The sequence below is a fragment of the Globicephala melas genome, chromosome 13 (assembly GCF_963455315.2).
Source record: "Globicephala melas chromosome 13, mGloMel1.2, whole genome shotgun sequence".
Classification (NCBI taxonomy): domain Eukaryota; kingdom Metazoa; phylum Chordata; class Mammalia; order Artiodactyla; family Delphinidae; genus Globicephala; species Globicephala melas.
Window position 1 is genome coordinate 74936268 of NC_083326.1, and position 14223 is coordinate 74950490.

At 52.5% G+C, this 14223-nt stretch overlaps 1 protein-coding gene across 7 annotated transcripts in view; it reads left to right on the forward strand.

Annotated features, from left to right (window-relative positions):
• The first annotated feature begins 9024 nt into the window (after positions 1-9024).
• The window catches only part of RASAL1 (RAS protein activator like 1), a 32926-nt gene continuing 27727 nt past the window's right edge, over positions 9025-14223 (forward strand). For 3 of the 7 annotated variants that reach the window (XR_004040401.2, XM_060310142.1, XM_030860459.2), the window contains exons 1-3: positions 9025-9222; positions 9768-9904; positions 13984-14040. Coding sequence is in view for 4 of the 7 variants with exons in the window: in XM_060310142.1 (XP_060166125.1) it covers positions 9220-9222; positions 9768-9904; positions 13984-14040 (197 nt within the window). In the remaining 3 variants the exon portion in view is untranslated. Of the gene's footprint in view, positions 9223-9714; positions 9905-13983; positions 14041-14223 lie in introns of those variants that run through there. The other 4 variants (XM_060310143.1, XM_030860453.2, XM_060310144.1 and 1 more) reach the window with 4 other exon arrangements.

Genomic DNA, 14223 nt, shown 5'->3' on the forward strand with positions numbered 1-14223 from the left:
TTGCTGGCTACCCTAGCCTTGTCTCACGGAGCCCCCAGCCTGGTTAGGGAGATAAAGCAGAGGGGCCATCAGCACTACCCTGTGGAAACCAGCTTGGAGGGACCCAGAATCTGCATTTGGAGGATGGGGGGTAGGGGAGGAGGTGACATAGCTTGCGCAATTACAGTGGGTCAGACACTGTCCTGAGTACTCTACTTACGGTATCTAATTTAATCTTTAAAACAGCACTGCCGGGAGTGGTAATAGAGAAAAGTACCCAGAGTAATATTACAAATACTCATGCGTCCGCCAACTGGAAATAACAAACACGAGCGTCTTGTCCTCTTTGCTTCCAAGCGTCTTATTTTTCCTTTTTAAATAATTTGTTTTTTCATGTAAGGAAATGTATTTTCTTTTTGTAGAGTAACACTATTTAAAAAAAATTTTATTGAGGTATAAGTGATTTATACTGTTGTGTTAATTTTTCTGTACAGCAAAGTGATTCAGTTATATATGATTCAGTTGTACATATATATGTATACTTTTTCATACTCTTTTCCATTATGGTTTATCACAGGATATTGAATATAGTTCCCTGTGGTAGGGGAACAAAGTAGGACTTTGTTGTTTATCCATTCTATATATAATTGTTTGCATCTGCTAATCCCAAACTTCCAATCCATCCCTCCCCTACCCCCCTCCCCTTTGGCAACCATAAGTCTGTTCTCTATATCTGTGGGTCTGTTTCTGTTTCTTAGATAAGTTCATTTGTGTCATATTTTAGATTCCACATATATGTGATATCATATGGTATTTGTCTTTCCCCTTCTGACTTATTTCACTTAGTGTGATAATCTCTACGTTCATCCATGTTGCTGCAAATGGCATTATTTCATTCTTTTTTATGGCTGAGTAGTATTCCACTGTATATATGTACACCACATCTTCTTTATCCATTCATCTGCTGATGAACATTTAGTTTGTTTCCATGTCTTGACTATTGTAAATAGTGCTGCTATGAACACTGGAGTGCATGTATTTTTCAAATTAGAGTTTTGTCCGGATATATGCCCAGGAGTAGAATTGCTGGATCATTTGGTAACTCTATTTTTAGTTTTTTGAGGACTCTCCATACTGTTTTCCATAGTGACTGCACCAATTTACGTTCCTACCAACAGTGTAGGAGGGTTCCCTCTTCTCCAGACCCTCTCCAGCGTTTGTTTCGGGTTTTTTCCATAAATTTTATTTATTTATTTTTGGCTGCATTGGGTCTTCATTGCTGCGTGCGGCCTTTCTCTAGTTGCAGCGAGCAGGGGTACTCTTCATTGTGGCGCACGGGCTTCTCATTGCGGTGGCTTCTCTTGTTGCAGAGCATGGGCTCTAGGCATGCAAGCTTCAGTAGTTGTGGCACTCTGGCTCAGTAGTTGTGGTGTGCGGACTTAGTTGCTCCGCAGCATGTGAGATCTTCCCAGACCAGGGCTCGAACACATGTCGTCTGCATTGGCAGGTGGATTCTTAACCACTGTGCCACCAGGGAAGCCCCAGCTTTTTTATTTACAGATAATTGTAGATTCCTGTGCAGTTTAAGAAATAAAAAGAGAGATTCCATACTGCTTCACCCAGTTTCCCCCAGTGGTGACATCTTGCACAGCAACGGTCCAGATCACAATAAGGATATTGACATTGATACAATCCCCCCACCTTATTCAAAATGCTTAGTTTTATAATCACTCGTGTGTGTGTGTGTGTGTGTGTGTGTGTGTGTGTGTGGGTATTTAGTTCTATGCAATTTTTACAATTTTATTTATTTATTTGGCCATATAGCTGGCTTATGGGATCTTAGTTCCCTGACAAGGGATCAAACCTGGGCCCCTGGCAGTGGAAGACCGGAGTCCTAACCACTGGACCGCCAGGGAATTCTCTCATTCTATGCAATTTTATCACATGTCCATTCCTATGACTGCCACAGTCCAGATACAGAGCATTCATCACGAGGATACTTCAAGCTAACCTTATATAGCCACACCCATCCCCTCCCTCCTGCCTTCCTAATACCTGGCAACCATTCATCTGTTCTCCATCTGTATTACTTTGTCATGTCAGGGGTGTTGTATAGTAATTGGAATCATATACTATGTAACCTTCTGAGATTGGCTTTTTTCAACTCAGCATCATTCTCTCTCTTTTTTTCATGGATGAAGAAATTTTATTTTTTAAAAAATATTTATTTATTTATTATGGCTGCACTGGGTCTTCACTGTGGCACGTGGAATCTTCACTGCAGCATGTGGGACCTTTTAGTTGTGGCATGTGGAGTCTTAGTTGCGGCATGCATGTGGGATCTAGTTCCTCGATCAGGGAATGAACCTGGAGCCCTTGCATTGGGGGGCATGGAGTCACCCACTGGACCACCAGGGAAGTCCCTCAACATCATTCTCTTGAGATCCATGCTGGTTGTTACAGGTGTTTGTTTTTTTGATTGCTGAGTAGCATTCCATGGGATGGATATGCCTCAGTTTGTTTAATCACTCATGTTGGAGGATATTTGGGTTGTTTCCTATCTTTGGCTATTATGAATACGGCCACTGTGAAGATTCCTGTCCTGGTTTTTGAGTGAACGTAAGTTTTCATTTCTCTGGTATAGAAGCCCAAGGGCACAATTGCTGGGTCATATGGTAAGTGCCTGTTTAGGGTTTTTGTTTTTGTTTTAAATTAAGAACCTGCCGTATTCTTTTCCAGAATGGCTGTCCCATTTTATATTCCCACTAGCAATGTATAAGTGATCCAGTTTTTTCCTACATCCTCGCTGCCATCACTATATTTTGTTTTAGCCATTCTGATCGGTGTGTAGCGATATCTTTGTGGTTTTATGTTGCATCTCTCTACTGGCTAATGATGATGAACATATTTTTATGTGCTTATTTGCCATCTGTATATCCTCTTCAGCAAAATATCTGTTCAAGTCTGTTGCCTATGTTCTAACTGGATTTTTTTTAACTGTTGAGTTTTGAGACTTCTCTGAGTATTCTAGATACGGGTCTGGGTGTTCCAGATAGCCCTCTCTTGGATATTTTCTCCCAGTCTGTAGCTTCTCTTCTTATTCTCTTCACATGGTCTTTTGCAAAGTTTGAAATTGTGATGAGATCCAACTTGCCACTTTTTCCTTTGTGGATTGTGCTTTTGGTGTCAAGTCTAAGGTGGGTTTTGAACTCAGTCCATCCGGGTGTGGAGTCCACCCTCTTAACCACAACACTCCACATAGAGTTGAGCCCTTTTTGGATCTTGTCCTCCTTAGACCCATTCCCTTCCTTCCATCCCTAGAGAATACCATCATCTTGAAGCTGGTGTGAATCTTCCCTTCTTAATTTCTCTTCTTTTAGAGGTGGTTTTTTTAACAGTGTTTATTGAGCACCTTCTATGTGCCAGGCACTGTGTGAGGATACAGCAGTGGATAAGACAAAACCTGTCTTCATGGGTCTTAGAGGCTAATGGGGATGCCAGATGAATCAAATCGCCCTGCAGATATGTCATTACATGCTGACAGGATTGCCAGGGGAGGTGCAGAAGTGCAAGGAGGGAGTCAGGGAGGCCTCCTTGAGGAAGTGACATGTAAACCCTGAAGGGTGAGGAGGGTGAGTAGAGGAGAGGAGGGGTATTCCAAGTATTGGGAACAGCATGTGCAAAGGCCCTGAGGCAAGAGGATATGGCCCTTCCTAGAAGAGAACAAAGGTCTGTAGGTTGGTGTGCAGAATTCTAGGATGAGGGTGCAGGTCAGGACTGCACAGGGCCAAGGAAGGGCAATACCTGGGCTAGAAGAGACAAACAGGGGATGGAGGTTCAGGGGGGATAAGTGACTCCTCCGAGAGCACACAGGCTGAGAGGTGCTGGGCCCTGGAGTTTGTTTATATAGAGATAACCCATCCCTGCTTTGGAACTGCTCATGGCTTGGAGGAGGTGAGGTCCCTACACACTTGTCTTCAGAGGCTGGAGCTGTGGCTTTAGCTCTGCGGCCAGTGGATCTACCTCCCCAGCCCAGGCCACAGCATTCCTCTCTGTTAAATGGGGCATTGCTTCCAAACGCTTCCGGGGCTCCCCTGCCAAGCTGCTGAGGCAGGCCTCCCCCCTGTCTCTGTCTCCATGTCCTGGGGGATGGGGTGGGCGGAGCTGCTGAGTGACAGCAAGACACAACTTCTCAGCTGGCCTTGCCCTTGGCCACAAAGCCACAAGCTCTGGAAATATCCACTCTCCCCACCCCCGCATTCCCCCAACCCCCAGTCTCACGCTTGGGCAGCTTCCCCCTTCCTACTTCTCCATTCCAAAGCGGGGGCAGGGGAGGGCACTTTGTGGAGTAGGGCTGAGGAAGGAGGAAGCCGGGGTGCAGCCTGCAGACGCACACCTTGTCTTCAGGCTGTGGGAGGAGGGGACTTACAGGCCCTGCTTCCTGGCAGCCAGCCCGCAAGAGGGGCTTTGGAAATCCTGCCCACTCCTCCCACCGCCACCTCCTGTCCCACGTGGCTTCCTGCCCGGAATCGTGCCTGGCACTCACCAACGAGGCTTTGTGTTCCCGAGATAAAGAACACGCTCCTCACCCCCAAACTGGTCCCGGGTTGGTCTGTCTTGTCCCAATCTTGGTGGTCTCAGAAGGGATGGTGCCACTTCCCAGCAGGGGAAACCGACATCTAGAGATGCACAGGTCTGCGGAGCCAGAGGAGGGGTCTGTCTCCCGCTTTGGGGGTGAAGGTGTAGCTGAGAGGTGGTGAGTTGGCAGTGTTAGGGCGCCGTGGGGAGAAAGGAAGTAAAAAGGAATATGACCATTGCCACAAGGAGAGAGACCAGATTCCAGCCCTCGAGGGGAATTGGATACTATGCAACCCAGAGAGTGTCTTTTGAGTCCTTCTTAATGTGCCAACTGGTGTGGGAGGCACTGCATGAATCAGTCATTGTCCCTGACATTTAGGAGATAAGACAAGCATGTAAATCCCCACAAAACAAGAGAACAAGAGACCAAGGTCACAGAGAGGTGCCAACAGGCGGGCAGTGGGGGGCGGTCAGCACTGCCTTCCCTGCCACCTTCCAGGCTTCCCGGAGGCTGTGAGCAGAGCTACAAAGCAAGGGCAGCGGGGCTTTCAGAGACCAGAGGAAGTACGAATTATTTTCTGATTAAAAAGAAGCACATGCCATTATGTCAGAGAAAGCCCTCCAGTTCTGTGCTTGCTGTATTGTCTACATATCACTTCGTACTACCCACTGAGAGTCTGTTCCTAGCTGCCCATTACTTTTGTCTGTATCACCCTCCTGAGAGCCCATGAGAGCAGGACTGGGCTGTGTGTACCTCATTGTATCCCCACTGCCTAGTACATAGTAGGTGCTCAATACACATCTGTTAAATAAGAAGAGAATTTCATATATAATATGTAAACATTTTATATATATGAAAGGAATAATACAAGAAAAGAATTTTATATATATATATATAATACTTTATGGCATCAGTATCATGCCTATATAAGGTTGTATATACTGTGTTTTTCCCACGACTTGCATTTCTTTTTGGCTGCACCACTCTGCTAGTGGGATCTGAGTTCCCAGACCAGGGATCAAACCCATGCCCTTGGCAGTGAAAGCACGGAGTCCTAACCACTGAACCACCAGGGAATTCCCTATGACGTGCTTTTTTTTTTTTTTTTAAAGCACTTTTCCTGTTATTAAATAGTGTTCAAGAACATAATGCCATTTGCAGCTATATATAGCTGGGACTACCCTGGTGGTCTAAGACTGTGCTCCCAATGCAGAGGGCCCGGGTTCGATGCCTGGTCAGGGAACTAGATCCTGCATGCCGCAACTAAAGATCCTGCATGCCGCAACAAAGATCCCACGTGCCACAAGTAAGACCTGGCGCAGCCAAATAAATAAAGAAATATTGAAAACAACCCACACAGCTATCTAGTGTTCCATGGCACTGCTCTTACATTATCTGCACTTTATTTCACCCCACCCGTCCTAATTTTTATTTAATTGTATCTGTGGGACTTAAACCAGGAAATAGATAGATAAAGGGATGTAAAGGCTTTCCTGGTGGAAGGATAGGGCAAAGGTAGGATCAGGGGGTGGGCTGGGGGTAATATGAATAAAATCTTAAAGGTGTTGAATTCAGGAATGGGGTCGAGAGGGCCATGCAGCCAGGGAATCCTGGACCCAGTGGTGTGTTGTTAAATTGCCTCTCCAAAACAAATTGTAGTGTTTATTTGCTGATTTCCATGGTGCAAATTCTCCTCCTGTGGTTGATTTCAGTTTCCTGATGCGGCATTGCTGAATACGGGGTTGGAAGGGCGTGGGCGCAGCCGGCTCTCAGGGACCAGTAGGCGCAAGCTTCAGCACAGCCCTGTCAGTGCCCAGGCCTGATCCCCACTCTGGTATGAGGAGGCCTCTCCACTCTGTGTCTGTGAGCCCTCCCTGGGCCCCAGGCCCAGCATCTCAGACGAAGGGGGTGGGACTCGTCCTGGGTAGTGAGGCCCATCGGGGTGCAGGAGCCCAATCTTGAGATCTTGCTATCAGATTTCACAGCTGGGATGCAAACCCCCAGATTCCCCAGCTCAGCAACTTGGAGCCGCACTGGCTCCACTGAAGTGTGGCTGCTCCATCCATCCCTGGAATTTAGGGCTGGGCCTGGTGCTCTGCTCCAGCCACAGAGTCCTTAGGACCCAGCCTCAGAGCTCAGCCACCCAGTGGGGCTCAAGGTCAGGCACAGTGGTGGGATCAGGATGTTCCATTATGGCCGTGACGCTTATGAGCACTTGCTGTATGCCAGGCTGTGCTGAACGTTTGACGTTTCATTCATCGCATCTTCACACCCAGCCTATGAGGTGGGCGCTGGTTTTATTCCCAATTTACTGATGAGGAAACTGAGGCACTGAGAGGGTAACTCACTTGCCCAAGAGCATCCAGCTCATACCTGTAGGTGCCAGGATTCAATCCCAGGTTGGCTGAACGCTAAAACCTCTGCTCTTAAATCCTCAGCCCAGTATCTCCTCCCACTTGGCTTTACGAAGCACCTGCTATGTGCATCCCGTGGGCGGTAGACTGTACAGAGTTGACAAGAAGATGATAGTGGGTCTGTCTTGAAGAGGCTTAGAGGATGGGGAAGGGGAGGCAGCTAACCATTTCTTGAGCACCTACTATGTGCCAGGAAAGATGCCAGGTGCCTTACACAGCCGTCTTGATTAACTCTACAACAATCTCACGAGAAAGGTGAGACCCTTTCCACGTGACAGCCCAGGCCTGGGCTCTCAGGAGCCTGTCTTCTTCTTTCCCAAATGGCCTCTAGCAGGTCACACTCCTCTGGGCCACATTTCCCCCTCTGGTTCCTTGACAGGAACTGCCCTAGGAGACCTCAAACCCTCTGCCAGTTACAGGTCAAAGCTTCTCAGAACAACAGGAGGTAGCCAGGCCATTTGGAAAGTATGGAGACTGTGGCCACAACTCCAGGCAAATTGCAGGGCCAGACGCTGGATATTGGATAGGTGACAGAGCTAGCTCCCTGGAGGCCTGGCTGGCACAGTCCATAGCCTTTGTAACCCCCCTGGGAGCCTGGGGAGGGGCGTCTGGGAATGTGGCTTCCTGCTCAGCTCCGGAAGTTGGGCCAAGATGGCTGGTGGTGGTTTGGTTGGCATCCCAGGTGGCCCTAGGACAAGGCCCCCAGGTTCCATCAAGGGTCCCTGGGGGCTGGATAGCCTATCTGAGGTCTCTTTTTAAGAAGAAAAGATTTCACCACAAGCTCCCACCTAGGTGAGTGGGGGCGGGGAGAGGCAGGACACCTGTCTTGAAGTAGCAGTCGCATAACAAGTACCATTTTCCCCTCCTGAGGATCTGGGGTAACTGATAAAGATTATGGGAGGGCTTTAACTACTCCCTCAGGGCTACCACTGCTCTGGAATCAATGGTGCATCACCCCTCATACCCTGTTGAAGGATGTTGCAATACTTCTAAGCCTTGGGGCCAGCCCTGCTAGGCCCATTTCCCAGATGGGGTAACTGAGGCCCAGACTTTGGAAGGACTCACCAGATGGAGGCCAGCCAGGGAAAGAGTTCCAGGGATCTGAATTCCTCACCAGCCTGGCTGGGGTGCTGGGTGGGAAGTCAAGGAGGGAGACGGGGAAGCAGATCACGGGGCTACTCCTGTGGCTGGGCAGGGCCCTTCCGGAATTGCCAGTCTGGGCATTGACTCCTGAAATCAGTAAGTAGAGCCTTCGCGTTGGTGCCCAGCCCTGGGTTGACCTGACCGGAAAGAGTCCCTTCTGAGAACTCTTAGACAGGTAAACAACAAACTCATGGGGAGAGATAGTGTGTGTGTATCTGTCCGGGACAGGCCTTTCCAGTCACATTATCACATTTAAAACTCGAAAACTGTGCAAACCTGGAGCTGTGGGAGCAGAGAAAAAGGGGAGAAAACCTCTGCCTGGCATGGGAGGACATCCCGGAAGACTTCCTTGGAGAGGTGATATTTGAACTATGCCTTGAAGAACAATAATAATAATAGCAAACACTTTCTGAAAACTTCTTATGTGCCTGTCGGTGTTCTGAGATCTGTATCTGCTTCCTTCATATCTGTTTTATCTCATCTAATTCTCTCAAAACCCTGTGAGCGAGATACTATAATAACATATGAACCGATGAGAAAACCAAACCAGGGCACAGAGAGGTTAAGAGACTTGCCCAAGACCACACAGCTACCAATGGCAGAGTCAGCATTCAAATCCAGAGAGGCAAATCAATGACTGACTGTAAGACCTTCCGAGTGCTCTTTAATCCCTCTGAACCTCAGTTTGTGTATCCATACAAGGGGGGGGGGACTAGTACAATAGTAAGTAATGCATAGAATTATTGTGAGGACGAAGGTGAGCTAATCCTTGTAAAACGCTTAGAACAGTGCCCGGCACACAGTAAGCGTTCAAACAATTGTAGATGACTTTTATCATTGCCGTGGTGATCTTCAAGCCCTCCCCTCCCCCTCCGGCCGCGGCTTCCTCCCCCGCAGTGCCAGCCAGTGACGCGGGATCTGCCACACGCACAGTCTGGGTTTAATTAGAAACTAAAAGAGATGGAAGGGGATGTTCGCGGCCCCTCCCTTGACTCTGAAAAGGACCCCCAGGGAGGGTGTGACTCTCTCTAGCGACGCCTCCCGCCATCTCCGATACTGCTCCGGGATGGGACAACGAGGTCGGACCGAGAAGGCGGCGCGGGGATGGTAGGCAGGGGAGAGCCGGGGAGGTGTGAACGTGCTGGAGGCAAGGCAGGCAGGGGACATACTGTGTCTTCTGAGCCCGATGCCAACTCACTAGGAGCCTGCGGCCACGCCCATCATGGCCGTGGGCGGCTCTCCACCTGGCAGTCACAGCCTCCAGGCGCCCGGGGCTCCGAGGCCGGTGCGCTCTGGCACGCTTGGCTGGGGTGCCGGCAGAGGGCGCGCGAGGGGGCCCGGGAACTGGCGGGCGGGGTGCCCCGCGGGAGGCGGGATTGCGGGGAGGGCCCTGGGCCGCCCCTCCCGCCCCCTGTCCTCCCCGCCTGCCCACCGGGAGCGCTGGACTAGGAGGCAAGGGCTGGCGGTGTCCCCCGCGCGCTCAGCCGGCTCGGCGCCCAGCTCCTACCTGTAGAGTCTGGCGGGGGCGCCCCCTCCCCGGACACCTATCCTTTCTCCTCCTTCGGAAACCACTCGCTCAGCTACCCGCGTGTCGGACAGGCGGCGCTGGGATCCCGGGACAGGGTGCCAGGCTCGCTGTTTGTGACACGTAGACGCCCTCCCCGCCGCGGTACAGCCTCGGAACCTGGACGTCCTCCTGGCCGGAAAGTTTGGGGCTGGGCGCCATGGCCAAGAGCAGCTCCCTGAATGTCCGTGTCGTGGAGGGCCGGGCGCTGCCCGCCAAGGACGTGTGAGTACCCCCGGGGCCAGTCGGGGATGGGGGGCGTTCCAGGCATGGGATGGGGCGGGGGTCGCTCATTCCGCGTGCCAGGGAAGGTCGGTGAAGTGGGCGGGGGTTCTTGTCTGAGACCGAGTATTGAGGCAGATCCACCTTCATGGGGCGAGAGGCCCCACGCCTATCGCTTCATGGTGGGAGGGGACACCAAGACTTAGCAGATGCCCCGCCCCGCCCCCAGGAAAGGGGTGTCTTTGTTCCTGGGACGTGCTAAAGGGGGTCTTCCAGGGCTTCAGCCCTGGGGATTAGAGGGTCGGATTCTGTCAGAGCTGGGGAGGGGCTTTAGGGGTGGGGGGCTCTCTTTCTTAGTCCAGGCAGATGTTGGAGGTGGGGTTTCTCCAGGCCTGGGTGGGCACCTGTTAAGAGAACCCTGGGGAGGAGCCCCAGAGGGCCTGGGATCCAGGTGGCCCCAGGATTCCTCTGTGTGCATCTGGTATTTAGGTTTGCAGAGTGTCACCAAGTGGCCCACCGGCCAGGCCTGGGGGAAACTGGGGTCCTCTTGACCCAAAACCCTAAGCTCCCCAGCCAGCAGCTCCCAGCCCAATGGGGACCTTCCCTGGATGCTAAGCCGCTTGAAGAGCCAACTTCCCCCTGCAGCCCCCTCCCTAGCCAGGTGTGATGGGGCTGGAGGACCCTCAGGTTCCCCTTAGTACCAGTCCTCGCTGTGCTTCCCTCAGGGCTAAGTCAGCAGTTGCCGAGTCAGCAGAATGGGGGGAGGGGGCCCCCTCCTGCCTGGCCTGGAGCCCAGAAGGGGCTCTAAGGGTGTCAGCACCTGAAACAGGTGTGGGATCCTTGGCAGGACATTGGCTGTATGACCTTGAACCTAGTCCTGTTTGGGTTTGGATTTCCCATCTGGGCAATGAAAACCCTGGACAGGAGTCTCCAAGCCGCATGCAGCTGAGGGTGGAGAACCTCTTAGCATTTACCTGCTGGCCAGGTGAGCAGGACCGTGGATTCTGAGCCTTCGCACAGGCTGGGGCTTAGCTGTGCTCTGACTCCCCCAGCTGTGGGCCCCCAGTGAGGAGTATCCTACCTTTGACTTCATGAACATCCCCCCTCCCCAACCCTGCAGCTATGTCAAGGGGGAAGCTGCAGAGAGCAGTTCTAGCTCCCCGCATCCTCATCAGCGACCTCAAGAAAACACGCACCTGGGGAAGGCAGAGAGCTCGCTTGCTGTGCAAATGCAGCATCTGGACGAGCCCCCTGATTCCCCTCTTATGAGATGCCCTCTCAGAGCACCCGACAATTAGTGATTCTGGAACTGTCGAGGCAGTGAGGTCAGGACTGGGGACCTGCCAGCTGCTGACCTGGCCAGCTGCTCCGGCCCCTCCACCAGTCCCGGGTGAGGGCCATGAGGGAGTGACGGATGTTGTCCTTGGACCCGGCCATGGCTCGCAGGGCTCCCTCTGCCTCTTCTGCGGAGGGAGTTGACTCATACCTGGTCCCTGCGTCTCTTGGCCACCCCTCCTCCCCCAAGTTCCCGGGCCAAGGTGAGCTCTGAGGTGGGCCATGCCCCAGAACCAGAGAGGAGAGTGACTAAGCCCCAGTGGGGGATCCAGCCACACTGCCTCAGTTTCCCTGGCTGTTGGTGCCCTTCAGAGGGGCTCCCTCAGAGCGTGCTGGGATCTCCATGCCTGTGGGGACTCTTAGATGGATATGTCCTCTCTTCCCTCTCCTAAGGGAGAGGGCCCAGATTCTTCCTGAAGCCTCACCCAGTTTGAGGGGGTTTGGGCCTGGCTTGGGAGGAGGCCTCAGCTGATAATTTGAGAGTTATTTCTGTCATTAATAATAGCAGCTGTTATGTCTTTGACGGCTTCCTATGAGCCAGGTCCTGTGTTTAACACTTCCAGTAGTCCTATTAGCATTTCCATTTTACAAATGGGCAAACCGAGGCTCAGAGAGGCAAAGTCACTTGCTCAAGGTCACAGAGCTGGGATTTGAACCCTGACTGCCCCCATGCCCCAACCAGACTGGGCAGGCAACGGCAGATGGGCCTGCTTTCCCATGCTTGAGGTGGGGCAGGAGCCGTGGGAGAGGCCAAGGGTCTAGAGAGATTGAGGGTCTGGAAGGGGCAGCTCCCTTCCGCCACTGTTGCCCCTGCCTGATAGGAGCCTGATAAGGCCCTTGTGCGTCAGAGTCCTGGAGCTGACGTGCTTGGCTCCCATGAGGGACCCAGGGGTCAGGCTGGGTAGACGGGAGGAGGCGTGGCTCCCAGCCCTTTTCTATGGATCCCAGCCCATTTGCCCCACATCTGCTGCTGGGGAAACTGAGGGATTGGAGCCCGCCTAAAAGAAGCTCAGGGAGAGAGGACCCAGAGAGAGAAATGAGATAGAGGGGGTTACCAGCCACGGGCATCCAGGGGGGTGGAGCCCGATGGGAAAACTGAGGCTCGCAGGGTTACTCCGCCCAATGGGTTTGGGATAGATCAGATGGGAAAACTGAGGCCTGGGGCACTACGCAGAAGGGAGGTCAGAGGTAGAACCCAGAGAGGAGTTCAGGGACACAGGACACCAACCAGTCTGAGGTGTGCAGGGATGGAGAGCAGATGGGGAAATGAAGGTACACCCGGCAGAGGGAACTAGAGGAAGGAGTCCACAGAGGGAACCGAGGCATGGGGAGGGCTCAGCCAGCAGACGAGGTTGGAGCAGCTCCCGGTGCCAGCGGCCCTCTTCCTGGGAATCCCCGAGGCATTTGTGGATCAATGACAAACGGAGCTGAGAGAGGGGGCAGAGAGAGGTCGGGGGCTGGGGTGTCAGGGGAGGGGGCCATCTGGACAAGGGATCGTGAGCTGGGGTGCAGGCATTGGTGAAGAACATGTGTGCCGAACCCCACAGACCTGGGTTCAAATTCTGACTCTGCGGTGGTGGGAGGAGGTGAGGGTGGGGAAATACAGCTCCTCCCCCCAGGAAATCAGATTTCGGAAGTTGCAGGTAGCCATGGAGACAGACACTAAACGGAGAGAAACGGAGCAAGATGATTTCACATGCTCAGAGGGATCGGAGATCAATTTTACACTGTCTACTGTTGGAGGACAGTGGTGATCAAGGACCACCTCTCTGAGGCGGTGACTTTTGGGCTGAGGTTTGAATAATAGGATGGAGCCAGCCATGACAAGATCAGGAACAGAGCGGGTGTCTTAGTTAGGTGGAACAGCAAGTGCAAAGGCCCTGAGGCTGGACTGAGCTTAGTGGAAGACAAAGGAAGCCTGTGCGATGGGAAGGGGGCGGGGGTTGGGGAAAGAGATGAGGGCCCCTGGTCGATAGCTTGGGATGGACTAGTAACTCTTACTATGAAGCGGGGCTGGAACTGGCTTTGGTTGGCCTATGGCTCATGGCTACTCAAGGGGATGGAGCCCATTTCTCCTACTGGTTGAGTTTTGAGGTCTGGGTGCCCTGGTCTGTGCCTGCAGTGAGAGCAGCTGTCCATCCTCGCTGAAGGCTGAGCTATGGGGAGTCCCGTCCCAGGGAAACTCCCAATGGAGAGGGCAATGCTTACCCTGAGGGTGGCATTCAGGCACCTGTGGGAAAGCTCTGGGGTCGGCCATGATGCATCGCACCGTGCATTAGCTTCTTTAGCTCCTCCAACCACCCTAGGGGGTATGTGAAAATATTACACCCGACTTACGGAGCAGAGAAACTGAGGCCCACAGAGGGAAGGGGTCTTGCCAGGGTTCCACAGTTAGTAAGCTTGGGGCCAGGGATGATTCCCTAGCAGAGCACGTGCTCTGGACCACCGCTTTGGGCTTCCTGTGACCGGAACTCCAAATTTTCTGGCTTCATGTCTCAATGTTCTATTTCTTTGGGTGGAAGCCCAGGGCCCATTCAAGGAGGTCCGCAGTGGGTGGGCTGGACAGCCATGACATCATCTGCTGGTCCCCAGAGGTCCTGCCTCCACTGAACTTGCTGTGTGACCCTGGGCAAATCCCCTCCCCTCTCTGGGCCTTAGTTGCCCCCATCTGTAAAATGAAGGCAGATTGGGATCCCCACCCACGGCTGCTCCCCCAAGCCCGCTCCCCAAACCTCCTCCTTCTGCAGGTCTGGGAGCAGTGACCCCTACTGCATAGTGAAAGTGGACGACGAAGTGGTGGCCAGGTAAGGAGGGGAGGGCAAAGGGAGCAGGGCCAGGGGACGGGGCTCCATCTTGACCTGGGGAGTCCAGGCACAAGAATTCACGTTGAAAAGAGGACCTGGGGGAGGGCAACATTTACCCCAAGGGGATACTCGCGGGCCTGATGGTGGGTGCTTTGTACCCTGGCCATGGGCCCAGACAGAGGG